This window comes from Ursus arctos, unplaced genomic scaffold (assembly GCF_023065955.2).
Source record: "Ursus arctos isolate Adak ecotype North America unplaced genomic scaffold, UrsArc2.0 scaffold_18, whole genome shotgun sequence".
Taxonomy (NCBI): domain Eukaryota; kingdom Metazoa; phylum Chordata; class Mammalia; order Carnivora; family Ursidae; genus Ursus; species Ursus arctos.
In genome coordinates, this window is record NW_026622852.1 from 30,362,738 (window position 1) to 30,390,602 (window position 27,865).

The window sequence follows — 27,865 nt, forward strand, 5'->3', positions numbered from 1 at the left end:
CATTATACATAGATGTTAGAGTTCTCAATTTTCTAAACCTTAAGAAATTTTTCCAAAAGAAGACGACATTACATTTCCTAGCCTACAATATCCAGTCCATCACTGAGAAAAAGCAGCATAAGAGAAAGTGCAAACAGAGAAAGAAAGAAGGTAGAATAAGATTCAAACCAAAGTCAATCGGGGAAAAAAAAAAATCATAGTAAATCTTCCTATGCAGATATAACAGATACAAGCCAAACTGCAATTTCCTTTTCTCACCATGCAACTGTCTGGGCTTGTAGCAGGAACTTTGACAAGGTATCTTCAATCAGGAAGGTCAAAGTTGAGGTTAAAGAAAACAACTAACATATGATCTCATTTACATCCATTCATGCCAAGAATCTCCTAATCCATATAATTTGTTATTTATATTTTGGCTGCTCTCTATTTATATTCAAATTTAGAAGGAGGAAATATTTTATGGATGTTTACTATCCATGTTAAACTTTGGTGTCACAGAAATTTCAAATATATGTGAAGCATGTCTCTGAAGCTTATAGCTTGACAGGGGAATAAACTATGGACACAAAAGCAGAAAAAGCAGTAAAATAAGAACTCTATAAAAGACTAAAGCATAATGTGAGTTCGTTTCTTGAGCTAGTTTTACAGGAAAGATAAGATTTCAATAAGCAGAGAAGAATGGGAAGAAGGAGTGTCATACAAAGGAAAACTATGAACAAATGTGGGAGGGTGAAAAGATGTTTGAAGAACAGTAAAGATACCAGTTTGACTAGAATGGGGAAATTCTGTGGAAATAAAGAAGCCAGGATGTGGATGCTTTTGGGTTTAACTTTGAAGACAATATCCAGCTGCTGTTGAGCAACGATAGAATTGATATGGAAGACAGGGTATGCAGGCAGATCAGACAGAAAATTACTACAGTAGTCCCATGTTCCTGGGCGCAGAACACTTCAGTTTGTAAGTCAATGTCAGTTGCAGTTACCAAATTTTATATATTTATATTTTTTTATTTTGCATATATGCACATATATATGCATATATAACATAGAACTTCTACAGTGATTCTAGAGACTTGGACTTAGACAATTCTTTCATTTTCCCTTCCTATTTTCACCTTAGGTAACAACTTCTGGCTTGGAATTTTTATTTCACCTTTCTATACCCAATCTTCGCATTAATAAGACTCATCTTCATTTTTTTTGTATTAGCAAAATCAACATTATATATCATTGCTTAATCAGAAGAGCATTTTTTAAATACCACTTTGTTAAAGCAATTGTTTTATATCACACGCAATAAATTTCCCCCAAATTTCATATTTTCCAAGAGAAAGAGCACTTTTCTTTTCTTGAAGACTACACCTATGAAACTGAAACAGAATGAAAGGCTATTATGCAGTGAATTTGTAATAGTTACTTCATAGAGAGTTTTTAACAGATTGGCTGCCATAAGTACCATGAAAACAGAAAATAACTGCTTTCTTTGCTTTGTGTGTGTAAATTAGCCCACAAGTGAATGTCCCTCTTCTAGGAAAAGGACCAAACTAGGTAAGTTTTCAACATTTCACAGACTAAGGTAGTCTTATTCTATTTGATTTCCCAAAAGAAAAGCTTCCATTATAAAGTATTACGTTTCATTAATCCAAAATAGTCATCGAAAAGGTAATTTTGATAACTGAGAGTCATATTACATATGGCTTACAGAATATTATGTGTGATTTCTATGAAAACTTATGAAAAGGTATAGAACAATAGAGAGTAATTTCAAAAAGAAAAGAGAATGATTCACTCTGTTTGAGGAATTGCATAGGTTTAGGGACCTAGGATTAAGGAGAGGATGGTGTCCCAGATTGCAAGAGAGCCTTGTCTCTGCTTCTATGACTTTCCATTTGAGTGCAAAAATGTTGCCACTTATCAGTGACCACTGGAACCTCTCCAACAGTCAGTCCAGCTTCCTACCCAGAGGAGCACTAAGCCAGCTGATTGGCTCAGTGCAATCAGACAACAGCCCTCAGCCCAGCAGCGGTCGAGGAACAAAGATTGACGACCCGATACTCAGGAAGGAAAGGATGTAAACGAGGCAAGGGGTGGAGGAAAGCACAGAGTCAACCAATAACAGAAGTCCAGAAAGACATATCCACTCAAAGAAAGAAATGCTTTTACCTGGAGATATTTGGCCAGGGATGGGTTGGGGTTTTTTTTTAAGGTAAACAAGGATACGGGCTTAAAACGGTTATTGGAGGAGCCCAATTCATATGAACAAACTTGGTAGCTTTACAACTACCTTGAGTGGTCAAGGACCTTTTATATATTAACATTTAGAAAATGGAGTTCGTTCAATAAATTAAAAGATGTCCTGTTTCCTAACAACTGTACCTAATTTTAGGGTTCCTGCTTTACAGTGATTCCAGTTCTGCGTGAGATTTCAAATTGAAGAGAGAATGGGTGGGGTGCAGAACACATGAAATTTTTACAGCATGGAAATAAAAGTATTTTTAAACTTTCTTGGGGGTGAAGAATTAGGCAAGAAGTAATACGTGGAAACTGTCAAGTGCTTCTCTACACACCCACCCACCAGATACCATCGCAGCCGGGTAGGGGAGTCTCCCTCTTCTTGCCTGACAGCTTCACTTTCTTTGAGGTCTTGAGCTGGTGATCACACTGGCCCGTCATGGTATTTTCAGTTAACAAAGCAGTTACTCAACAGGGGAAAAAGCCACAAAGGAGCAGAGCAGCTGCTGCTGCACCCGTGATGCAAGTGCAGGATGAGCCCCGGGCCGCCACCGCCGCCTCGGCTCCTCCGTGACGTCCGGGAGGGGTATCCCCGGCTCTCAGGAAGTGGTGGCCGCGGGCGGCTCCGCCCCCACGCGACTCGGGGCTGGCCGGGCCGCCGGGTGGCCGGACTGCCCAGCAAGTTGGCAGACGGCTTTCGCCGTCCGACACACACGCACGCCCCACGGGCCGTGCACCTCGCTCCCTCGCCCGCGCCTCGCCCTCTTCTCCCGTCACACCCCGCGCCCCCTCTCTCCCAAGGCTCACACCCACTCACCCCGACCCCCTGCGCAGAGCCTGGCCCAGCGCCGCCGGTCACTAGACGGGGTCGAGCCGGGTCCAAGATGGCGACTCCGCCCCCGCCCCCTCCGCACTCCTGGCGGGGTCAGGGCGCCCCCTCACGCGGCGGGCTCGCGCCCGAGGCCCGGCTAAAAATAATCCAGGCTCGACTATATTTGGTTCTGCCGGATCCCGACGCGGCCGCGCGCACTCCGCCCCGCCCCCTGCGCCCCGCCCCCTGCGCCCCGCCCCGCCCCGCCCCGCGCGCTCCGCCCCGCCCCGCCCCGCGCAGCACTGAATGGAGAAGGGGCGGGGGTGACCGAGGGGAACCTACTCCGCTATCTGCGGCGCGCGCCGGCGGCGGGGCCCGGCCAACCGCCGAATTTAGTAACATCGCCTGCGTCAATCACGCGCCTCCTGTGCGTCAGCGCCGCGCGGCTCCAGGTCCTGCTCCCCCCACCCCCCAGCCTTTGAATGGATACAATGTAGCAGCGCCCTCCTTCCTTCCGAGACTGGATTGGAACCCGCGGCGGTGCAGAGGCTCCGTTCGCCTCTGCCGGGTCAACTTTCGGAGCATCCTCCCACGGTGTTCTCCACACCACCCTGTCTGAAGTGGAAGTGGAATCGAAGAAATATACCCATGTCGTATATATATATTAGTTTTGTTTTCAAGTTTCTGGTGCTAACTTCGATTCTGAGCCGTGTGCTGTCAACGGGATCCTCCCCCCACTGCGCCACACACACTCACACACACACACACACGCACGCAAACATTGGGACATGTCAAAGAAATAGAATGTCACGCCTGATTTAAGCGGACTGCATGAAGACCATGCCGTCGGGGTTGTTGCACTCAAATATTTTCTCCTCCTCAAAAATTCATATCTAAAAGAGGTTGTTTTCACTCAGCTGCACTTTGGAACTAGGAGACTTTAACTTTGATAAATTTTTGTTTTTGTTTGCAGCGAGAAATTCACACTTAAATTCATCATTTCCAGGAAGAAATTGCTCTCCCTCACACAGTCGCCCAGGGTTTCTGCACACCATTTCATGACAAATGTGTCCCAGAAGACCAGAGCAAATCCCATGGCGAGGGACTGACTAATAAATCCTGTTGATTGATTTCGAAATATTTAATTTGGGAGATTGAGGGGGGGCAACCATCAAAAAGTGAAAGTGTGATCTGAGATTTCCATTTCTGCGGGGGGGGGCATGATTTGTAACAGTCAGACCCGCTCAGCTGTTCAACACGTGTGTGTTTGTTTTACACACGTTAAGTAGTTTCTGCTGCAGCGCGCACGTGGATGATGGATGTGCCCTCAGTTGGGTTATAGTGGGTCCAGTTAGGAAATCCACACCTTAGTATAATGAAATAAGACCTTATCTTCCAGAGCCATCTGCATCCCTGCGCGAAACACGCACTCAGCAAATGATGCGAGGAGGAGATGGATTAGCCTAGACGCCGAGGGCCAGCGAGGCTTAAACAGCTTTGGAACTGTTGCTTGAGGAAAGCGCAGCTGCACCTCAGGGAGTCTTCGGGCCGGTGCCTGACTCCTGCACCGGCTGCCAGGTCACTCGGAGAAGCTGGCTGGCGGAGCCTTCCCTTTCGGAAGAGCTGTCCTCTCCCTTACCCCCTCTCCCTGGCTCCATGCCTCGGGGCAGCCTCGGAGTCGCGCCAGCCGCACTCCTCCAACTCTGCTCCACCCGAGCCTGACAGCTGGGCGGTCCCGCCTGACCCGCGGGCGGGCCGCTGCACCCTCTAGCAGACTAGCGCCCTGGCGAGCAGCGCCGCTGCAAAGGGGCTAGCGGCGCGGGTCCAAAAGGCCCCCCTGCCAGGGCTGGTCGCGCCGCGCAGTTTCCATTGTGCAGCCCTGAGAATGGTCGGGGAACGCGCGCGCGCGCGCGCACATGCACACACACACACACCCCCTCCCTCGCACACGCGGAACCGGCTGGGCCAGGGGAGGGAGGAGGAGGGTGACGTAGCGTCCCATGGCGTCACATTGACGTCTCGCATTCCAGGCACTCTATGGAGAGGCCGCTAGGGCTCCTGTGGCATAAATGACGTGCCGAGAGAGCGAGCGAACGCGCAGCCGGGAGAGCGGAGTCTCCTGCCTCCCGCCCCCCACCCCTCCAGCTCCTGCTCCTCCTCCGCTCCCCACACACAGACAAGCTCACACCCGCTCCCTCACTCGCACACACAGACACGCGCGCACACAAGCTCCGCACACACACTCCACTCTCTCCCGCGCGCTCACACCCCTCTCGCCCTGCGCCCTCGCCGGTGCAGAGCCGCGCGGCAGCCGGACGCCTCTCCCGGACTCACTTTGCAACGCTGACAGCGCCGGCGGTGGCCTTGGAGGTGGGAACTGCGGAGGCATCCACCCCCCTGGTCGCGGCCGGAGCCAGGACGCCCGCGGAACCCCTCGCCGGCACTCTCCCATGAGTCGGGATCGCAGCATCCCCCGCCAGACGCTCACCACCTCTGGGAGCCGCTGGGCTTGTACACAGCAGCCCTTCCGGGACAGCAGCTGTGACTCCCCCCCAGTGCAGATTTCGGGGCAGCTCTCTAGAAACTCGCTCTAAAGACGGAACCGCCACAGCACTCAAGTACGTATGAGATTCGCCCAGTTAATTGGGGGACTTGCTAAAAAGTTGGCGCGCTGGGAAGCGTCGCTCCTGAAATTGACAACTTTGAGTGTGGGGTTTTTTCCCCCCTCGCCTCCTCGCTCCGGCTTTGCTCGCTGAGCCGCCCGGTAGGTTCTGATCTGAAACTTTTACCCTGTAGCGGGCTCACGGGGATCTCTGGAGCTCGTGGGATTCCTCCCCCCACCCGAAGAGGCGAAAAGCCTCTAACAAAGAGGAGGACCGGGATTTGTTCGGTAGCAGCTCCAGAGATGTAATTCAGGGTATTTCGGCTCTAGTTGTCATGGTAATGATGCTCTCGGCGGCGGCGGCGGCGGCAGCGGCAGGGAGTTGCAGCTCCAGTGATGAACGGCAGTAATTTTCCTGCCTTTTAACTAAGATTGAAAATAGGGGCTCCGGTGGGTCCAAGTTAATGTACCTAATGGTGACTCCCAGCTGGTTGACTCGGAGGAAGCTTGGGAGGGAAGGGTCATGGGCAGCAGTGGTTGGAGTTTGCAAAGTCGCTCCGATGATCTCTGGAAAGAGGGCGTAATTGTAGGAATGTAGCTTATTGTATTGAAATGAGCCTGGGGCTCCACAAGGCACGTCTGCCTGGCGTAGCCTACTTGCCGGTGTACACTTTTCCCTTCAGAGGTAATCGGGTGTAATTGCCGACTCCCGAGCCCGGACACGCGTGGGGATAGTGTTCCTTTCCTTCGGGCCTTGGCTTGGTGTGGGAATGTTTTCTCTTAACTAACAGAACTCGCGCTTTTGGAGAAGTTGCTCTGAGTGTTTTACTCTTAATAGAAATAAATGAAAGTTCTCAGTGGTGAGGGGAGAGCGGTTATGAGAGCGTAGCCTGCGGAGACTGACTACCAAAGGCACCTCTCGAACCCGTTGGAAGCTTGGGTCAGTACTAAGAGAGAAAGCGTTTGTCCCTTGATTCTAAAGAACGTTCCTGGAGATTGCCTTTTATTTATGCCTCCAGATTCTTCAGAGGAAAGAGCTGCAAGGAGTTTGGTAATCAGAAATGTCGGGCTGTTATCCCAGAGCCTTAGGGTGCCAGGAGAGAGGTAAAGGGCAAATCTGTCCTGAATCTTCTATTCCCACGGCGGAGAAATATTTTACAGAACTGAGTTGAGGAAAGAAAAAGCTGCCCAACGGCGGCTACTGGGCACAATGAATGAAGGTAGAGTTCCTTCGAGTTATCTTACCTGTATAAGGTGCTCCTAATGTGAATATCAAAGACTCCTCAGGCCAAGCCACCTCCACACCGGCTCCCTCCCCCCACACCCACCCACTCCCTTCCCTGCGACCGCGCGCTCGCAGAAATTCTCCCCCGCGGTTTGTCTCCTCTCCCTCGGTCTTTCTGAGAATCTCTGTCTTTCCCTTTCTGTCGGTCTCTCTTCCACTCCTACTGCCCCCGCCCAACCTCCGCCCCCGCTCCCCAGGGTTGGAAACTCCGCGGAGGAGCCCCGGTCACAATGGTGCGTTTCACGGTTTCCTCCACACACTTCACCACGGGGAGGGGAACATGGGGGTGTTCCTTTCGTCTGCCCACGAGAAAGAAAGGAGCTTTGACAGAGGTAGTTATTTCTACCTAATTTACAACCCCGAGGCTCAGTGCTCCCGGCCCCGGCAGCCGCTAGCCGGAGCGGCGGAACGTGTTTCCAGGCGCGGAGGCTTTGCCTAGGTAACCCGCCAGGGGAGTGGGCGGGGGGGGGGGGAGCCGTGGGGCTCTTGGCTCAGCTGTAGGAAACGTGGTGTGGCTCTTTCCCGCGAACGCGCGGCGCTCGAGGGGAGCCCTTTCCTTGAGGAGACGCAACCCTCGCCCCGCGGAGTCAGAGGCAGATCCTCGGGGAAAGACTCCGCTCGAAAGGACCCAGGGGAGGGCAGGAATGAGGGCACCTACTGCAGGAGGTGGTGGGAGGTTCCTGGAGACCCGTATTGAAAATTCTGGGCGGATGGGAAGCTCTTGCTACAGCCGTGGGAAGATCCGCCGGTGCTTGCGCTAGAACAAGCGCAAGATTTCCGTACGATCGGCTGGGGCAGGGCCGGAGCTGGGGCTGGGGGTGGCAAGGGAATCCCCGGTTTCCTGGCTTTCGAGGGCTTACGGGACCTGGGGGTTCCGATACCCCCTCTCTTTCTTCCTTCAGGCAAGCCGCTGGCGCAGGGGCGGCGGGGGACGAAACTTACACGCCTCTCTCGGCCCGCGCACCCCCGAGGTTTTTTTGGGTTGTGTTTTGGGGTTTTTTTCGGTTTCACGTTCCCAACCCTCGAGATATGAACGGGTCCAGGCAAAGGGGGCGCTGTAGGCCAGAGTTTGGGGCAGTGGATCCTTCCCCCAAGGCCCGCGGAGCTGCGCTTCCAGATACAAAGTTTCGTTGAGGCTGTGCGCAGAGACGCTCGCCCCGGAGCCGCTCTCGGCGCCCTCCGGAATGTGCCCCCTCGGGGCCGCCGGATGGCCCCGAGCCTCGAAGTCGCCCACCCTCAGGGATACCTCCTGCTGGGTGCAGGGGGCCTCCCTCCGCCCATCCCACCAGCCTGGAACTCCAACTGCCTCGTCCCCTTGTTTCCAGCGCGGGCCTATTTCCACCGTGCCCTTTTGTTTGCTTGACCCCTGGCCCCCAAAACTCGCGGCTAATAGAAGCGAAGCTCCATTAGCATTTAGAATGAAAAGCGCAGACTTTCTTAATTCCTCGGGGCATTCACGCATTCGTTCCGGACCTTGTGCATTTCCTATGCAACGTATAAATTCTGCGGGGGGGGGGGCAGTGGAGTTGGAAAATGGCTATTTTCCGCTCGTGCACACTTACTGACTCCTCGAATTCGGTCGAAACTCTTCCTCAGGAGCTCTTTCTTGGGTTTTCCTGACTTGGCGAGCTCAGAACCAATTGTGGGGACAAGAGAGATCAATTTCTGGACGATGACAGAATGCACTTATTTTTAGCCTAGGTTTGGGTGCCACAAAACGGCGGTGAGCGCAGTGGGTGCCTGACAACCTTTCTGTGGCTCCCCCCCAAGGCGGTGTGATGCTGCTTGCCCAGGAACCCCGTTCACCTTAAGCACTGCTTCCTTGCCCTTACAATTCTTTGTAATTAACGTAGGATACACAGTGACCCCCTAGCAAACCACCGTCTCCCAATACGCCCAGCCCAGGCCACGACGACCAGCCTGGTCTCACTTTGAGCTCTGTCCTCTCTCCCGGTGCCCGCAGAGCCTACTGCGGAAGAGCGCAGTCCGGCAAGCCCCAGCCCTGAGCCTGGACCCTCAGCGGAGCCAGGCAGCACTGCCACCGCTTCGCCTCGCCGGACGTCCCCGCCTCCTACCCTCTCAGCCTCCGCTGGAGAGACCCACAGCCCCACCATTCAGCGCGCAAGATATCCTCCAGGTAGGTCTGAAGGCATGACCCCTTATTCCTCCCAGGTTGGGAGAGGTGGGGGTGCGGGGAGCCACACACCCCGCAGGCAGGCTGTTCATCTTGCCCAGCGCCAGGACAGTGACTGCTGGCCACGCATTTCACAGCACAGGTGGCTTCCTTGCACGAAGCTCCTCTGGATACCACGCCCTGTTGCTACCTAGTGGAGCAGCCAGATTAAATTAAGCGTTGCATTTCTCAAAAATATTTTTCCTAAGAAAAATGTCATACACCAATAGATTAGGATCGTTTTATACATTTTAATGTCTCCATTTTTGCTCTCCTTTTATATCCAGTTTATGCATGTAAAAGTTATGGGCTCTCTTTGAGCAATACAGAACATTTATGTTTGTATAAAACCCAAATCATCTGATGCAAAAGTTTGGATTATTAAAACTCAGAGGAAAAGAGAAAAAGCATTCGAGCTGAAAACCAAGGAGTAAATTTGAATTGGCCAAAGGAAAGGATTTCAGGTTTGGCTTGTAACACCTTTTCATGCATTTGTTAAGGACATACCAGGTGCCTGGACTGTGTAATCACCAAAGATATGCAGATAAATAGAACTTAGTACCAAGCAAACTCATATTCTAGCTGGAAACCTCAGACACAAAGAAGAGCAATGCATAGGGATTGGCAAGGAAAGATGACAGAAGACTAATGGGGAAATCCTAGAGGTGCTGAAGGAAGAACAAATGGAACATCGGGCAGTGTTCTTGCTTTTAAATCATTAGCCTTTCATTTCACCCCAACAACAAGACACCAGGATAAGTAATCCTTGAACTTCAAACTAGTGAGTGTTTTTAAGGCCCTTCTTGGAAAATGAAGGCTTGAACTGGCCTCTCCTTATCACTGCTTCTTCCAACAGGCCCTCGTCACCTTTTTTCAAGTCAAGATTTCATCCCATACACGCATGACTCAATCAGATTTGGAAATGTGGGTAAGAGAAAGATGTCAAAGGAAATGTGAAGTACTCACTTTTTTTATTAGTCACAACTTCTATACCATAGACTCCAAACAGAGGTGAAGCACCTGCTTTTCCTTTGGTTAAGAAAAACCAACCACCAGAAACTGCCCATTTTATCATTTCTAGTTAGCCATAGAGAAAGAGAAATAATTAGATTAGAAAATCACCCACTAGATCCAATAATTCTCAAGGCCTTCGCATCCAGGTCACCCTCTCTGAACAATAATAAGCATACTGGATACTAGTGCCTTTGGGGGCTCAACACAGTCAGCTGGCAGAGAAACTGAACCTACTAAGGAACTGCTCTCTTTTGCAGAGGTACGAATTCTTCTGTCATAAGAAAATTTGTAGGCTAATTCACCTATTACAGTAGCTGTAAACCGTTGTCTTAAAACCGCCACTGATACATTTTATTAGTCAGAATTGGAATATATATATATATATATATATATATATATATATATATATACACACACTGTATATGGCAGAGAGCATGTTTGGTGGGTGTTTTGTTGCAGCTGCTGATCTTTTTCTTTGCAGATGGCACAAACTCCCCCGAGTCCATTTCCTGGGCCTATGTTCCCACCTCTCCACCTAGCTGGCTGAAGTCATCAACAGGGGTCCAGTTTGTGTAGGCTGTTAGCTGTGTTTGGAGAAATGGGGAGGGGGTGGGAGAAAGCGACCACAATGCGTGTGGGTAGGCTCAATTGGCACTCATAAAATGTTAGGATGTCAGTCTCCCTTGGCCAGTAAGTCCCACGTAGGACACCTTTTTTCTTTTTTTTAACTAACTCATAGATTTCTAAATCAATGTGTGTGACTTTGGGGACTAGTGGCCTCTTTCCCCAAAAATAAACCAACAGAGCATTCACTGGCTTTTTTTTTGTCCTCCCGACTTGTGGCTCAGACCATCCCCAACTAGTTAATAGGGCTCAAAACCACTTTGTCAAAATATCACTGGGCGTATGAAGGAAGGAATCAAGTTTCCCAGATCTGGTGGAGAACAAGGGCAAGGGAGGGAAGATGGGCAGAGGTCCCCAGGAGGCCTGGTTTTGGCATCCTGTGGCCCCTTTGACAGTCTGTCAGGGAGTCTGCTTTCTTCCCAGGGAAGAAAGTAAGCATGAAGCTTTAAATCTATGCTAGCAGAAGGAGAAAAGGATGGCACTCCCTCTCCCGTTTCCCAGATTAGAGAGCAATGAATCCGGTGCTACCTGCCAGCTAGGAGAGAGTGCTGACTTGCTTCTGAAAGACCCTTTTCCCTGTCCCGCAGATATGCCCTGCGTGCAAGCCCAGTATAGCCCTTCGCCTCCAGGTTCCAGTTATGCAGTGCAGACCTATGGCTCGGAATACACCACGGAGATTATGAACCCTGACTACGCCAAGCTGACCATGGACCTTGGCAGCACTGAGATCACGGCCACCGCCACCACGTCCCTGCCCAGCTTCAGTACCTTCATGGAAGGCTACTCGAGCAACTACGAACTCAAACCCTCCTGCCTGTACCAAATGCAGCCGTCCGGGCCGCGGCCCTTGATCAAGATGGAGGAGGGCCGCGCGCACGACTACCACCACCACCATCACCACCACCACCACCACCACCACCACCACCAGCAGCAGCAGCAGCAGCAACAGCAGCAGCAGCAGCCATCCATTCCGCCCCCGTCCGGCCCGGAGGACGAGGTGCTGCCCAGCACCTCCATGTACTTCAAGCAGTCCCCGCCATCCACCCCCACCACGCCGGGCTTCCCCCCGCAGGCGGGGGCGCTGTGGGACGACGCGCTGCCCTCGGCTCAGAGTTGCATCGCTCCCGGCCCGCTGCTCGACCCGCCGATGAAGGCCGTGCCCACCGTGGCCGGCGCCCGCTTCCCGCTCTTCCACTTCAAGCCCTCGCCGCCGCACCCGCCCGCGCCCAGCCCGGCCGGCGGCCACCACCTGGGGTACGACCCGACGGCCGCCGCCGCGCTCAGCCTGCCGCTGGGAGCCGCCGCCGCCGCCGCAGCAGCCGCCAGCAGCCAGGCCGCCGCGCTCGAGGGCCACCCGTACGGGCTGCCGCTGGCCAAGAGGGCGGCCGCGCTGGCCTTCCCGCCGCTCGGCCTCACGGCCTCTCCCACCGCGTCCAGCCTGCTGGGCGAGAGCCCCAGCCTGCCGTCGCCGCCCAACAGGAGCTCGTCGTCGGGCGAGGGCACGTGCGCCGTGTGTGGCGACAACGCCGCCTGCCAGCACTACGGGGTGCGCACCTGCGAGGGCTGCAAGGGCTTCTTCAAGGTGAGCGCTCGCCTCCTCCTGGCGCCCCCTCCCCTCTGCAGCCAGCCTCCTCTGCCACCCCCTCAAGTGAGCGTCCAAGAGGGTCCTTTCCTCTTGGAGAAGTGGCATTGTTACCCTGTGCGTTCCTGTAGCCCTTCCTAGCACCTTCACACACACTCTCTCAGGGGGTTGTAACTTGAGGTCCATTACCGGAGGCAGACCTGGATGGATTCCAGGGGGCGGTGAACCTCCTGACTTTGCTTTACCTTATGAGCATTTTTCTGGAGAGAGCCTTTAGCAGACCTCAAAAGGATCCCTGGCCTTAAAAAAAAAAAAAAAATGCAAAAGCCTCATTATATTCCTCCTCTGTCCATGCAGGGTATCTGAGGGGATGGGGTCTGTGTGCCAGGCCCTGGACATTTGTATCTCATTTAATTCTCATATAAGAGCTGGGACTCTAGAATCAGACAGACCTGAGATTGAATTCTGACCACCCACTAGCTATTTTTATTAACAGTATCTTGAGGGTAGGTATTAATTATCCTTGCTTCACAGATGAGGAAGTGGGGGCTCAGAGAGGTTATTCAAGTTACCCCAAGACACACACTCAGAGTGAGATGGAGGCAGGATGCCAATTCATGCTTGCATGTTCCCAAAGTATACACCCTCTTTGCAGATCTGCCACAGCAGAATAGACAGGAGCAATGAGCTGGTTGCAGTTTGGGGCAGCTGGCTCTGTAGAAGATAGAAGCTGGGGTCTCACCAGTCCTCTCCAGCTCTGTGCCACACACAGTGCCAGGTGTAGACACTGTTCATGACCCCATAGACCCACAGGAGAATCTTACAGTGGAAGGGTCTTCATCCTCCCCCATATCTCACCCCTGAGTAAGCTGAAGCCTAGAAAGAGAAGCCTTGCTCATTCTATAAATGGTGATTTAGTGGCATGCTTGGCAGTTCCAGCTGGTTTCTTTCAACGCTTGAGGTCAGTGCTCTTCCTACTGTTGAGGGGGAAGAGGCCTTGTCCTCTTGCCGCCCTACTCTTGCTGTTGACTCCCAGACTTCTTCAGACACTTAATTCTGTGCCACCCTCCCCACTCCCTTGGCCATTATGTCAGGCATTTGCAAACCCACAAATGCTCTGCCACAAAAACCACTCCCTGGACTCCAGTGCTGGGCAGGGTGGAGGGAAAAGGGAAACCAGATGCTGATTGGGTAACTGGTATTTGGGAGGCCAATAGCATATAACTGGGAGTGTGTTAAAATAGGAGTCAGAACACTCAAACAGGAGTCCTTGATCTGTCACCCACCAATCTATGATGTTGAACATGATATGTCTTTCTAGGCTTCCATTTTCCAATCAGGTGAATAAAATTCAGAGAAGAGCTATGAGTATTAAATTAGCTAAAGCAGATATGAACACATTTTATCATCTTTAAAGGGCCATAAAACAGTTCATCATTAAATGAAAACTACAAAGTATTTATTAAAATGCACATGTATGTGGATTGGTATAACCACCAGCAAGCAACAGTTATTTTTGATCTGGGGTTAGGCGTCATGAGATTAATTAAATTATGCAGATAAATGAGAAAATGTTTGTGGGAAGACTTTGCAATATGTCTAGTGCCATATAGGAGGTATGCAGAAGTATGTTTTAAATGTAGAACCCTCAGTTTAGCCATTTTTTTTCTGTCTGAACTGCTCATGCTTTACCAGGGTTCTTTCCAAGTTAACCACATTCCTGTAGCAGATTTCATTTTCACAGTATTTCAGTGAAATTGCTGAAGGGCATTGAAACAGGCAGCCAAAAAGGGTAAAAGAAAGAAAAACAATTAAGAGAAGTACGATTAACCCACAAATATAATCACCTCTGAATAATTGAGAGTTAACCAAAATACAGGAGTGGTAATACATTCCTAGTCTAGAAATGTCAATTAAGTGTTCCCCAACAGCGTCCCTTTTCTGCAGCAATGCCTTGAAAACAAATCTATACTTGAAAGGGTGGGGGTAGGATGGGGGAGAACCACCCCACAGATCTGTTAATTAAAGGAACAGGAGCAGGTTTTACCCAGTGGCTTTCTACCATTAAATTGAATTCTTTAAAAATGTGACATGAGGTGCAGTTAATGATGGGAATTCAGTGATTGAACCATAACGATCTCTCCCTGTCCTTAAACTGTGCAGGCAAACACAAATGTGCGGAAGGTTTCAGGTTATTGGGAAGATGTATACCTGAAGCAAAATGCCACCAGCACTCAAATTGGCATATAGCCTTGAGGATGATGGCAAGAAACATAGTTTTAGAAATTACTGCATGTCCAATGAAAGAGAGCTTCATTCAGGAAACATAAGTTTCCTACCCTTACAGACTGTTGAGAATTTAAATGCTGGAAACTCAGAGATATGTTTGTGTTTTGGAATTTTGCATTTTAAACTAAATGGATCTGGCTTTGGTAGATTTTTAAAGTCACAGAAGCAGTTTAGAAACCATTCCCTGAAATGAAATTTAAAGGTGATAGGGTGAAAACTAATACATGGGGGTTGAGAATCGCTAAAAGGAAAAGGTTAAAAGTAAATCTAGAATTTTGGTCCCAAAATAGATCACCGATCTCAAATTATCTGGATTTCTTTCTTTCTATCTTTCTTTCTTTCTCTTTCTTTCTTTTTTTTTTTTCATGCAGCCCAGGCTTACCAAATAAATTCCAACTTTCTGCTCTATTTGGAATTGTATAGATCCAGGTAATTTCTGAATAATTTTGCCCTAGGTGGTAAATATACATCCACTTGCACAAATGTTTTTAATTTTTTTTTAAATCAATCATTTTTTAAAAATCTGGAGCATAAAATATGCTTCATTATTTCTCCATGTGTCATTTTAAAATTATATGTGATTCTGAAGAATAAAACATCATTTTATATCCAAGCCCAAGGTTTATGATGTGTTGCTTATGATATGGCTATTTTGATGTCTTTGTCAATAGTCATTTATGAAATAACTTATTAATAGGAATTTCTATTGAAAATTTATGGCTCTCATATTTCCTCCTTTTTTTTTTTACTCTTTTTGTTTTTCCTTTCAGATGTGATAGTGGTTTTCAGTAAACAATTTTAAGATTTTGCTTTCAAAAATCAAAAATAACCAGTTTACCATACAGAGCCTCTTAAGAGAATATTCTCTTAATATGTATTATCTTAATATCTTAAAGATAAAATAAATGATATAGGCAGGTTAAGTGATAGTGATTTTTTTTGCATAAAAACATTTCCTATATGTTTTAACTAGTCAAGTCCTGATTTTGCTTTTTATGATTTCATCTCTATTGGGGAACAAAGCCAGGTACTGTGATATTTGACTTACAATAGTGATAGCCAACAAAGTACATCCCAGATAATTTTGATTTTATTTTAATAAGGTCAGCAATAATCAGGGGAGTGGAACAAGTAGAAAATTGTTCCCAAAGGGATATTAAAAGTGGAGATAATCTAATCCTCCAAGGTATGATATGTTGACCTGGTAATTTCAGATATGATTTTATCATTCAGACTTGGGTGTCTCCTGAGACTTGCTTCAGAACAATCCGAGATGATTTTCATTGTCAGCAGCTAACACTAATAAAATTGTTTTTCCTGCAGGCTAGCGTGTTAGGAAATTAAATTTATCTAATTATACGAATTGCACTGTCGCTTTTCACATTGTAATTAAAATACATCTTGTCAGGTCCTACCTCTTTCCAGAAACTATTAGTTGACTATCTCTGTATTGTGTTTTCTCAGAGAACGGTTCAGAAAAATGCAAAATATGTTTGCCTGGCAAATAAAAACTGCCCTGTAGACAAGAGACGTCGAAACCGATGTCAGTACTGTCGATTTCAGAAGTGTCTCAGTGTCGGCATGGTTAAAGAAGGTATGAATATAATGCTTTTTATTCAGCATGCTCATACGTATTCTCAGATACCACTGAAAAAACTGTTAATATTGACGTTGGGATGGTGAATTTTCCTAGTTTCCCTTTCTTTCCAACATTTTACTTTTCTGGTGTGTACTACCATTTAAAAATAGCTGCGGCCTACTTATTCTAATTTCTCAAAATCAATAGAGAGCTTGTGTACATACATCTCTGTTCTATTTAAGAAGGAGACTTTTAGGGCTAATTCATTACCAGATGTAAGTATGGGTGACTTTCATGCTGCTTGTTTCAACTCTCATTAAATCATTGTGTGGCTATAATTCCAAACTTACTGCCACTTTTAAATGGTTGGTCTCGTTAATGATTGCTCAACTGTAATGTGTTTTGATTCCTTTTTGTGATTTATGGCTCTTCATGGATATCTTTGAAGACATTTTTTTCTTTCTTTCTCTTGGCATCAGTTGTCCGTACAGATAGTCTGAAAGGGAGGAGAGGTCGGCTGCCTTCCAAACCAAAGAGCCCATTACAGCAGGAACCTTCTCAGCCCTCTCCACCTTCTCCTCCGATCTGTATGATGAATGCCCTTGTCCGAGCTTTAACAGACTCAACACCCAGAGATCTCGATTACTCCAGAGTAAGTTTTATGATGTCCTGCTTTTCAAATGAACGATCAGGTCTCTGTTCATGATACTAGTAACATGAGTTGATTGAATAACTATGCGCCTGGCACTGGACTTAACAGTTTTCATACCTTTCCTATATTTCTCACTTCATTTAGCAATTCTGGGGCATCCATTGCACCAAATCATTTTTGCTTTATTGGATCTCTAAATGCCTTAACAAATGACCCTGACAGTGCTGCACCTGTCGTACCATTGTTGCAGGATTCCTGGTGGTTTTGCCAATGAAAATCTGCACAGGTGAATTACAATGTGTAGATTTCTTTCGTGGTTTAGAGGAAGTGACTACCGCTTTTTTCATATTGTGATCAAACCATTTGGGTGAGCCTCAAGTCATCCTTCAGCAGTTTACCCGATTGCATCGGCACTGGTTTACCTGCTGCTTATTCGGAGGGATTAGACCACTGATGGAGAGGAGCGAGCTCTGGCCTTGACATTGGGAGGTATCAGGGGGACCGGGATGGAATGCTGCCTCTGCTGCTTCCTGCCAGTGTCACCTGACTTCTACTCTTAGCTTTCTCATCCCTACAGTGGAGATGATTATAATATTTAACCCCAGAGGGATGTTTGGTACATCAGTCCCACAGGAATGATGGTTTTGAAAACCATAAATGAGTACCAGTATTATTATTTAAGTCAACCAAAGCATATCAGTATTTTTATTTCTTACGAGATGTGGTGAAACATCATCAGTCTGAACTCCAAAAATTCCCAGAAATTTGGATAACACAGAGGAGAACCATGAGAAGCGATTTTTCTGAGCAAATGTGTAAACATTAGAAGCAAACTTCTAATAAGACAGGGTCTCACCAGAGAGGGAAAGAAAGGAAAAAGACCACAATTACTGAGTTATTTCTGCATGCTAGACATTGCAGTCTGTTGTGTCATTTCACCATTTAAAGAGCTGTGAACTGTGAGGATAGTTATCCCCTCTCTAATACAAGAAAATTTAGAAACACAGTTTGCGCACAGATGAGAGAGAAAGACCAGTCCAGGGATCTCCAATTGGTTGAGCTGGCTTGGCAGCTGCTACCAGATTGCCCTCCCCAAGTCTAATCAGTATTTCAGCTTTCTGATGGAAGAGCTGGCAAAGAGCATGTGTGTGTGTCTGCTATGTGCCCTCCTTGTGGGTTGCAGTGTTGACAGAAATGAAGGGGTGATTGGTATACCTGCTGTGATCCTCCATCCCTCATCTTTATAGTCTTCACAGCCTGTAAGGCTAGTAACATGAGTTGATTAAATGAGTTTGCGCCTGGCACTGGACTAAACAGTTTTCATACCTTTCCCTATATTTCTCACTTCATTTAGCAATTCTGGGGCATCCATTGCACCAAATCATTTTTGCCTTGCTGGATCTCTAAATGCCTTAACAAATGACCCTGACGGTGCTGCACTGTCATTATAGGCTCTGACGCCTCCTCTCCACACCTAATCACAAGACTTTGGATGAGAAGCATGGTAGACCCTTCACACCAAAGGTTGAGGACTCTTATTCTGATTACAAGTAGCATCTCTTAACTAAAGTCAAGTCTCAAATAATAGTCTAGCAGAATAATGCTGTGGTTAAGGGCTTAGGCTGTGGAACCATGCAGGCCTCCTGAAAATCCCAACACCGCCATTTAATAGATGGGTGACCTTGAGCAACTGATTAAGCCTCGTAATGCCTCGGTTTCCTCATCTGTGTTATGGAGAAATAACAATAGTATCTACTTCCTGGGGTGGTCTGTGAAGAAGATGCAATAAGATGATATTTGTCAAAGCTTTAGCGTAGTGCCCTGTACGTTATCTCCCTGACCAACTTTTCTTCAGTTACCGTTTGTTGAATGTATGAACACTACATGTGTCATGGGCCATGTAGCAATACCGTTAAGGTAAGTGTTATCATCTATTTCACAGACGAGGAGATGAAAACTGGGAAAGGTTAAAGGAGTGAGGTGCCCAAAGTCACATAGCTGATATTTATCAGAGAGAGGATTAGAAGCCAAGTGTGTTGGACCCCAAAGTCTGTGCTCCTAAATACCAGGCTTCACTGTGTCTTTGGTTTCCATGAGAGTGGGTGCTAGAAAAGCATTCGAGAGTAAAGACATTTTCTCCCTGAAGCAACTTTGGACCTCCCCATATGCAATTTGTCTGAATTAATGAAGCTGTTCCACACTGCCTATGCTGAGCCTGTAGAACGGTCTGACGTTGTTCCAGGGCATTGGAAGTCACTACCGATGGTCAGTCCAGAGAACTTAGGCCCCCAGAGTGATTTTTTGGCCCCAAATTATCCAATTATTGGTCTACATGGCCTAATTAGTCATGCAGTGGCAAACCCTCCCCAGCACTTTGAGTTGTCCCAGCTGGGAACTGTCTCCACACTGAAAAATCAATCCAGTGTGTTTGCTTGCCTCTGCACTATTCAGTGTGTTAGACTGGAGTCATCATCCTCATCAACAAACATTTACCCACTTTAATTGTTAGCTTTGTCCAAAATAGCAGATTGACCATGCCAGAGTCTGGGTCACGTTAATACTACCTTTGGGGCCTTGCTCAATTTTGTAAAGCATATTTATTTTAATTGCATTGTTTTGGAATCAGGTTGAACCTCATAACTTGGATTCTCCTGCTTTTAGATAGCTTTACAAAATTATCAAAACTTGGACCAAAATCAATTAAATTAAAAGGCTTTTTAAAAATACAGTGAGTTTTCATCAAAAACTTGGATGAAGGCACAGAAGGCATGCTGATCACATTTGCAGATGACAGAAATCTGGGAGGGATCGCTAATATGATGGATGTCAGTATCAACATTCAGAGTGATTTCGACAGGTTGGAACAGGATGGGCTGAAGCCATCACGAAGAAAGTTAACAAAAATAAATGTGAAGCTCAGCATTTAGAATTTCAAAACATGGGAGAGCCTTGGCCCATCAGTAGTTCACGTTAAGAAGATCTTGGGACTTTATTCCATACACTCTCAATATGAACCAACAAAGAGTATGTGTGCTGGAAGGAAGGGATGCTGAATTACCTTAGGTTGCAGTAGTAGGAATATAGGACCAGCACCAAGCTAGTGGTGGTCCCACAGGCTCTGCCCTATGAGACCACACTTCAAGGGTTAAGTCCATTCCCAAACTGGAGTTTAAGAGGGATGTGGACACACTATTTCTGGAAACTTGTAAGGGATGGTTGGAGGAAATGAAAATATCTAGATAGGAAGGGAGGTTTGGCAGGATTAGGTTACTCTTTTACCCTATGGAAAGAGGACTGTTCCCCCCAAAGGTAGATCTAGAGAAAGAAGAAGGGGGGCCCCTTCCAGCTCATTCTGAAGATAAGGATGAGCTCTCTTAACTACAAGAGCTGCTGTGGAAGCATGAGTTCGTCAACACACGAAGTAACTAAGGAGAACACATAACAGGATTTCTCACAAGCAGAGAAGTTATTTTGAATATTGAATTCCTTCCAACTCGAAGATTTTATGATTCTGGGGTTTACCTTATTATCCCTAAATGCAAGTGATTTTATATTTATGTGATTTTAGATATGTGTGTGTGTGAGAGAGAGAATATATGTTAAGTAACTTGTTATTTAACAAAATTGAACTTGCTTTGTTCTCTACAAAACATTACCATAAAATGAATGAAGCAAAATGAATTTATTGAGTGCCTGCTTTGAGCTAGGCGCCATCACATATGTCCTTACATCATTTCACTTTAGCCTCAGCTTTCTGTGCTATAATTTGTGGTTTCCGTCATTTTTTTAGGAATGTCATTCCTTGAAACTCAGTTTTCATAGTACCTTCTGCTGTTATATATGCAAATGTATAGAACTGGAGGTGACTTTGAGATCGTCTAATCTAACCACGATATTTTCAGAGGAGTAAGTAGAGACTTCCAGGGCTTACGCGTCTTCCCTGAGGTCAGGGCCAGAGCTAGGGCTAGATCTGAATCTCAACACTCAAGGTTTTAAGTTCCTATTTCACCATACTGCCAGGTCTGTGTAATGAAATTTTACTAGGTTTTTTTTTTTTTTTAATAGAAGCTTCATTAGGTTTTTAAAAATTACAATAATAGTAATACATATCCATTGGTTTTTTTTTAAAAGGCAAACCATTTAGAAGAAGACAAAGTGAAACATGAAAGTCTCATCTTCATTTATTCCTGACTAATCCCACTCTTCAGTGGTAACAAATATTAATATTTTAGTGTGTGTCCATAATTTATTACGTTTTAAATAAGAATTTGTCCTCCGGATTTGAGTCAGACAGTTGATCTGACCAAGACAATTTGTTGACGATGCCAGTTTCCCCCATGAATCGGGCGAATCGAGAAATGAGACAATGTTTGCCAGATAGGTATGTTCTAACCTTGTTCCGGCATGTGTGCCTCTAAGGTTGTGAGTGAGTGGTTTTCCTCATTTGTGGGACAGGGAGGCGGAGGAGTTGCGTTCCAAGCCACAAAGGGGAAGGCATGCGTGTGTGAGAGGCCAGAAAGAGAGCTCCTCACTCTGAAGTGTTCCTGGCTCTGGGACCTTCACTTCTCCTTTGGGCCAAACTTCTCTCCTTCAAAAGTGAGCTCAGATCATTGTATATCAGTGCAGTCAAAACATGTCACATTTGATTTGTTTCTCCTCGAAATGTAGCTATTCTTTGCCCCACAGTTGCTTTTAATTTAGCAATACAAGTATATATAGATACCGGGCTTGGCTTCAGACCCTGCATAATTACTAATGAGTAAATATACTTAACGTCCTCATTAGTTGGTCATTCCAAGTATTTTTCCGCAAACTGGGATGTTTCTTGGTAATTGGTGTCACTCAGGGTAGTAACAGACTCCAAATACAAGAGACGCTGCTCGAATAAAACCAGGCACCCGCAAATGGCATTTAAATATGTTGACAAGATAGCCTGAGAAACAATGTGGAGAACACATGTTAGACTACAAAGTAAACAGTATAAAGACTCCACAAAGAGAATGGTTGCATGAAGCTACTCAGAAGACCCTCTCAAATTGCCAGGAACGCACTAGGTGATTTCAGGCCACTTCCTGTGCCCCAGCGGGCCTCAGCTTCCTCGTCTGACCGGTGAGGAGATGGGACTCAATGCACGGCCATGCTCCCTCCCAGCCTTCTCATTCTCTGACCCTCTGAGCATCACACCTGCTCTAATCCCACTGTGGGTAGAGCTCAGCATTTCCCCAAGTGTGGTGCCCAGAAAGACCCAGGGTGTTTGCTTAAAAATTCAGATTCCTGGGCCACACCCAGACCTACCGAATCAGAACTGGGAGAGGGGGAGGAGGCAAACAGGAATCCGCATTTTAACAAGCGCGCTGGGCAAGTTGTTGCCACACGAAGGTTTGAGAACCACCAATATAGTTTAATAAAAACAATCCAGTTTTACCTCAAATCTCCTGTTTCCCAACTTTTTTTTTTTTTTTTTTGAGGCTCCGAAGGAATGAGCGATAGACTTATAAATTTTCAGAAAGTAACCAAGTCATGTAACAAATAACTTATCGAATGGCTGCTGGGTGTCAGGCACTGCTTTTTAGCAGTGGACACGTTGTTGAAGAGAAGCTCCTGCCGCCGCTGATGTGGCAGGAGGGAGAGAGAAAGTAAGCAAAGGTATCACTGTGGTGATGCCATTAGTGGGAGGAGGAGAGGGTTTTTGTTTGTTTGTTTGTTTTGTTTTTTAGCAGGGAAGGCAGTTAAAAAAGAAAAAAATGGGGGGAAAACATATTTGTTGCCAGTTTTATTTTGTTTTGTTTTTTAAGTGTCAGTTTTTAAACTGTAAGAACCTAGGAATATGTCTACAGAGTTTGGCTCATGTAATGATCACGTCTAAAACATACAAAGAAATAGAAAGAGGCAGAACATTCTGAGAGGAGATAAAATGTTCTCAGGACATTTTACATATTCAGCCTGGACTGGCAGTGAGATACAGTAAATATCAGATTCCGTTCTGCTCTGAAAACATCACATTGCTAGTGTGCTAGGGCTGGCATTCCCTGCGGGTCTCACTTAATTCCCATTCAAACAACTTATTTTAGGCCTGGGTTGTTGATGAAGTCTGACCTCAATAGCCATAGTGTTGCCATATGCAAAATGGAGACTCATTTAAGTAACTTCTGTTGCTATTTTCAGCTCTAGATTCTCCTTCTAGGTTATTCAGAAAAACTTCCATCAGACGTTACCTGTAGCCTCTTCTAAACAGTTAGTAAACGTAATACTGTGTCTCTCACTAGAGGGAAAGCCAGATTTTGGATGGATCGATTATTCACATAGGCCGAAATAAAAAGCCTAAACAGGAAAAAAGCCTAAACAGGAAAGACTTTTTATAAAGTCTTTCTCTATTTGACCTAAATTAGACGGGAATGATCGATAAGCAAATATTTCCAGATTTTCTCTGGTGAACCCCAAACCTGCCTAGGCCAGAGACAGAGTGATGTAGGGGAGCCCAGAAGCAGAGAATGGGGATCTGATTCTTCCAACTCCAGATCTAGTATTCCTCAGCAAGGTTTGATAAAAACTGCCAGGCCAGGTGAGAAAGGATCCAAAATGTTTTGTTCTGTTTCTTTAAATCTTATGTTCAGCAGAGAGGACGCTTTGTCTGTCTTTTCCCCTAGCATTGGGTGCTGACCCACCAGTCACCCCCAAGTTACTGGTGGCTCAGGCTGAATCCAGTTTGGCCCCAGAATTCTGGAACCTGGACCAGAATCCCTGCAGGTGAAGCCCAGAGGGTCTGGCTGGAGTCTGGCCTGCTGGGCCGGCTGGCTTTTCTCCTTGCGGGACTCCATCAGACACAACTGCACACGCAGGGTAGGCAGGATCTGAGCCCCCCTGTGTGCAGGATGCATGAAATGTGAGCCCAGCAGGGACGGAGGCCGGCAGAGGATGCTGGGTGGAAGCTAAGCACTCTGGAGGATTCTGAGCAAATATTGAAAGCAGAGAGATTATTGAGTTGTGAGCCATGGAGGTCAGTGTAGGAGGGAGCGATTAGGTCCCATTCCCAGGAAAAAGTTTACAACCTTTGGTCTTTTTCTCTCCATTTAACACACTATTTTAAGACAAAATAATGCTGAATCAGTGTCAAATTCTAGGCAGTAACATCATACCTGGTCTGATTAGCAACGTTTAGAATCATCGAATACCAGAGCCATCCTATGGAACAGTGGCCAGGATAGCGGATAGTCTGGGCCATAAAACACACCTTAACAAATTTAAAAGAATTGAAAACAATGTCTGCCATCAAACCACAGTGGAACTAAACTAGAAATCAATAACAGAAAGATAGCTGAATGCGAAAGCCAGAAGGAGTCTTAAAAATCAGGTAGCCCGCTCACTTTCTTCTCCAGAGAAGTTTAGTTACTTGGCTAGGGCTGAACAGCAGGTCAATGCCAGAGCCTGGAGGAGGACCCCATGATCTGCTACCTGCTCCGACATTCTTTTCTGTACTCCAGATACCGCTCGGGAGTTTCGCATGTAGTGCTGTCGGCTTTCTAAAGGGGGTTCTGCTCTAATTTTCCTCCTGTCCTTGGAAAATATATGGAATTAGATTCATATAAGAAGAGAAAGTAAAAAAAAAAAAAGTTAAATAAAATCCCTTTTCCACTCTCCTCCAGTTAGTAGTATATGTGCTGAAAGGAGATGGGAGGAAGTGTTGTGACACCAGGATCACGCCGCCATCCTTGACTGTCTTTGGGAAGGAGGACTGCTTCCTTCTCCTGGACTTTGCTCCCAAGGAGTCCCATCACAGCACAGAAACATCCAGGGCTTCATAGAATCCAAGCTCTGGGTGGGATTATTGAGAACAGAGGAGCCAGCCTCTGAACTGGACCTGATGTTATTTATAGGATCCTAGAAAGTCAGCGCTGAGAATTAGAAACCTTCCAGTTCAATCCTTTTCCCCATTTTATAAATATGGAGGTGAAGGGACAGTGTTAGTTCCAAGTATCTTAATCGTTATCAATATCATCGCCGTCATCATTTGTTAAATATCTTCCTTATGTCGGGCCCTTCAAGCATATCATCATATATAATCCTTACAACAGAACTGAGGAGTGTATTATCCCCATTTGACAGAGGAGAAAACCGAGGCTCAGAAAAGTGAAGTCATTTATCCCAGGTAACTACATTCTTTCACAAATTAGGGGCCTGGACAAATCTAGGATTAAAGCAACTGGGCCCCTTGTCTGATGGTGTCTTTTGTTATTTCGTGATGCCTCTTGGGAAAGTACAAAGGGAAGGAAAAAAAGAGACCCAACTAAGACAAGTGCCTCATTCCCTCCTATCTAAGTAGTTCCTCAGTCAGCACCTGGTGCTTATTGGCTGTTCCCCCGCCAGCCAGGGTAGGGCACTGCGACGAACCTAGGCAGTCCCCTGACTCTTCTTTCACGGAATAATATTCAACGACAACTTACTGGGGGTCAATTATGTGCCTGTCACTGTGCTGCTGACAAAACATGGGACCAAATACACACGCGGAGACCTCCAATTAGAGCAAAGCAAAATGCTTTTTAACACGATGCCACAGGCTACCAGCTAGAAACCTCAGACATATTAACAGCCAGGAAGAGTAGGAGTGGAAATCGCAGGGCCATGTTTAAGTCTTGGCTGGACCTCTGTTGGTTGTGTACCTCGGGAAAGTCTCCAAGCCTCCCTGAGGCCCTCTGAGCCTCATTTTTCTCATCTATAAAATACGGATTAAAATCCACACCCCAGGAGGACCTGAGAGAAAGGACAGAAACACACACAAGGCTGTGTTAGGGTGCATATCGACATGAGTATTTCGGCAGATCTCTCAAGTCTGTTGTTAGTTGTCCCTTGATTATTATCTTGCTGTATCAGTCTTCCTACCGAAAGCAGGAAAGACTTTTTCCTCCAGTGACTCAAGCAAAACCAGGACTCTACGAGACTATCCAAAAGCTGGACAGGGACTTTTCTTGAACCTTTCTTCTCCCTTGAGATCAGTGCCATTCAATAGAATATTCTGCAGTGATGGAAATGTTCTACACCACACATGGCTTTGGAGCGCTTGAAATATGGCCAGTGAGGCTGAGAAACTGGGCTTTGTATTTTATTTCATTTTCATGAATTTAGGCACAAGTCTATCAGACTCACTGATGGCACATGACTGCCTGGGCCCTGTTAAGGAGACACATACCCCCTCCCCTGCCTGGTTTGTTTTACCTCACAGAAGTCCACCTGCAGCAAGCAAAAATCATTCTCTTCTCCTATTGGTTAATTATGTGGTTCCAAGACTCCAGTGTGCATGAGAACCAGCTGGAGAACTCCATAAAACAGTCTCACCTATCCTCAGAGTTTCTGCTTCCGTAGGTCTGGGTCAGGGCCCAAGGTGCTCATTTCTGGCACATTCCCAGGTGTTGCTGGTGCTGCCGGTCGGGGGACTGCACTTTGAGAACTGCGGCTTAGTTAGCATCTTCGAGACAGCTGTGCTTTAGTGGAATCAGTAGACCCTGGAGGCCTCCTCCGACACAGACCTCTGGGGTAATGCTTCTCAACAACGGCTGCTCTTTGGAATCACCTGGGGAGCCTTTGAAGTTCCTGATGCCCAGTCCCCACCCCAGACCAGTTAAATTGAAATCGCTGTACGGATGAGCTAGACACAGTGTTTTTTAAACTTGATTTCAATCTTGCATCGGGATTGAAAACCACTGCACTAGTGGGACGTCATCAGATTCCTTTTGTCTGTGAAGAGGTAACAAAATTTGCTGTTTACATTGTGAGAATCAGATGAGACTAAATGCAAAACAAAACAAAACAAAAACAAAAAAACAAAAACAAAAACAAACCTTTCATAACCATGGGACCTAAAAGTAAGGATATAGGCACTGAGAGTCTCGGAAAAGCCAATTTTGCAAATGGCGCTGGGGTCCCCGTTGAACTGCGCTAACGCGCTCTCTGCGGTTTGCCTTCTAGTACTGTCCCACCGAACAGGCCGCGGCGGGCACCGACGCGGAGCACGTGCAACAGTTCTACAACCTCCTGACAGCGTCCATCGATGTGTCCAGAAGCTGGGCAGAGAAGATCCCCGGATTTACTGATCTCCCCAAAGAAGATCAGACATTACTTATAGAGTCAGCCTTTTTGGAGCTGTTTGTTCTCAGACTTTCCATCAGGTAATGACGATGATTTTATCTTTTCTTTTCTTTCTTTTTTTTTTTTTTTAGTTTTCCCCTTGCTTTGAAGAAGTTGGAAGCCTGCTGTGTTTGTAACGGAGTCATCGATGAAAAGCTTGCTCAGGAAGGAAATAGGAAATATGATGAGGCATTAATGAAACGGGGCCGTGGGTGAGAGCACTGGCCTGTGCCAGGACCCCTGGGTTCTAGTCTCGGTTCCAACATGGACTTGCTGTAAGACCCTGGTCCGGTCACTGGCCTCGCTTGAAATTCACTTCACTTTGTGAAATGTGGAGGTTAGATCTATTGGTCTCTGAAGCCCATGGCGGTTCCAACATTCTATGATTCTAGGAAGATTCTCTCATGGTGCATAAGGTATTTCCTGGCAGGCTAGTATTTGTTTTGAACATTGCATTTACCTCATGGGTTTCTATTTAACAAGTGACTGTTCTAGTACACCAGATGGGGCTCTAAAGAGTTCCCACAGCTTCTCAACCCCCAGTGTTTACTCCAAGAGAATAGCTTCTGGATCAAAAGATTTGGTCCAATCTATCCTACTCAGTGACACCAAAGACAGAGGCAGTGATTTTCCAAAAAGCTGGAACCTGGGATCTAAGCTTCTCTCTAAGCTCTTCATACTGTGTTACCAGAAACTCTGGTTTGAAGTGCAGATTCCCGTGCCTCGTTCCCAGCTATTTTGGTTTGGAGCTACTCTGGAAGAAGTCCAGAAATCTGCATTTTTAACTCATGCTCCCGGGATTCTGATGCGAGTGGCCCGAGGTCCAGGTTTTAAACTCTGAGACTGAACCATTCCGGCCCGCGTGTGCCTCTGTGGCAGGATCCGTAGGAGAGTCAGAGCCGGA

At 46.7% G+C, this 27,865-nt stretch overlaps 1 protein-coding gene across 2 annotated transcripts in view; it reads left to right on the forward strand.

Moving 5' to 3' along the window:
- The first annotated feature begins 5,154 nt into the window (after window positions 1-5,154).
- NR4A3 (nuclear receptor subfamily 4 group A member 3) overlaps window positions 5,155-27,865 on the forward strand; it is a 36,367-nt gene continuing 13,656 nt past the window's right edge. The window contains exons 1-6 of one of the 2 annotated variants that reach the window (XM_057313618.1): window positions 5,155-5,660; window positions 8,893-9,066; window positions 11,328-12,322; window positions 16,076-16,205; window positions 16,670-16,842; window positions 26,803-27,002. In XM_057313618.1, coding sequence (XP_057169601.1) covers window positions 11,330-12,322; window positions 16,076-16,205; window positions 16,670-16,842; window positions 26,803-27,002 — 1,496 coding nt within the window. In that variant the 5' untranslated portion in view covers window positions 5,155-5,660; window positions 8,893-9,066; window positions 11,328-11,329. Of the gene's footprint in view, window positions 5,661-8,892; window positions 9,067-10,567; window positions 12,323-16,075; window positions 16,206-16,669; window positions 16,843-26,802; window positions 27,003-27,865 lie in introns of those variants that run through there. The other variant, XM_048223372.2, reaches the window with a different exon arrangement.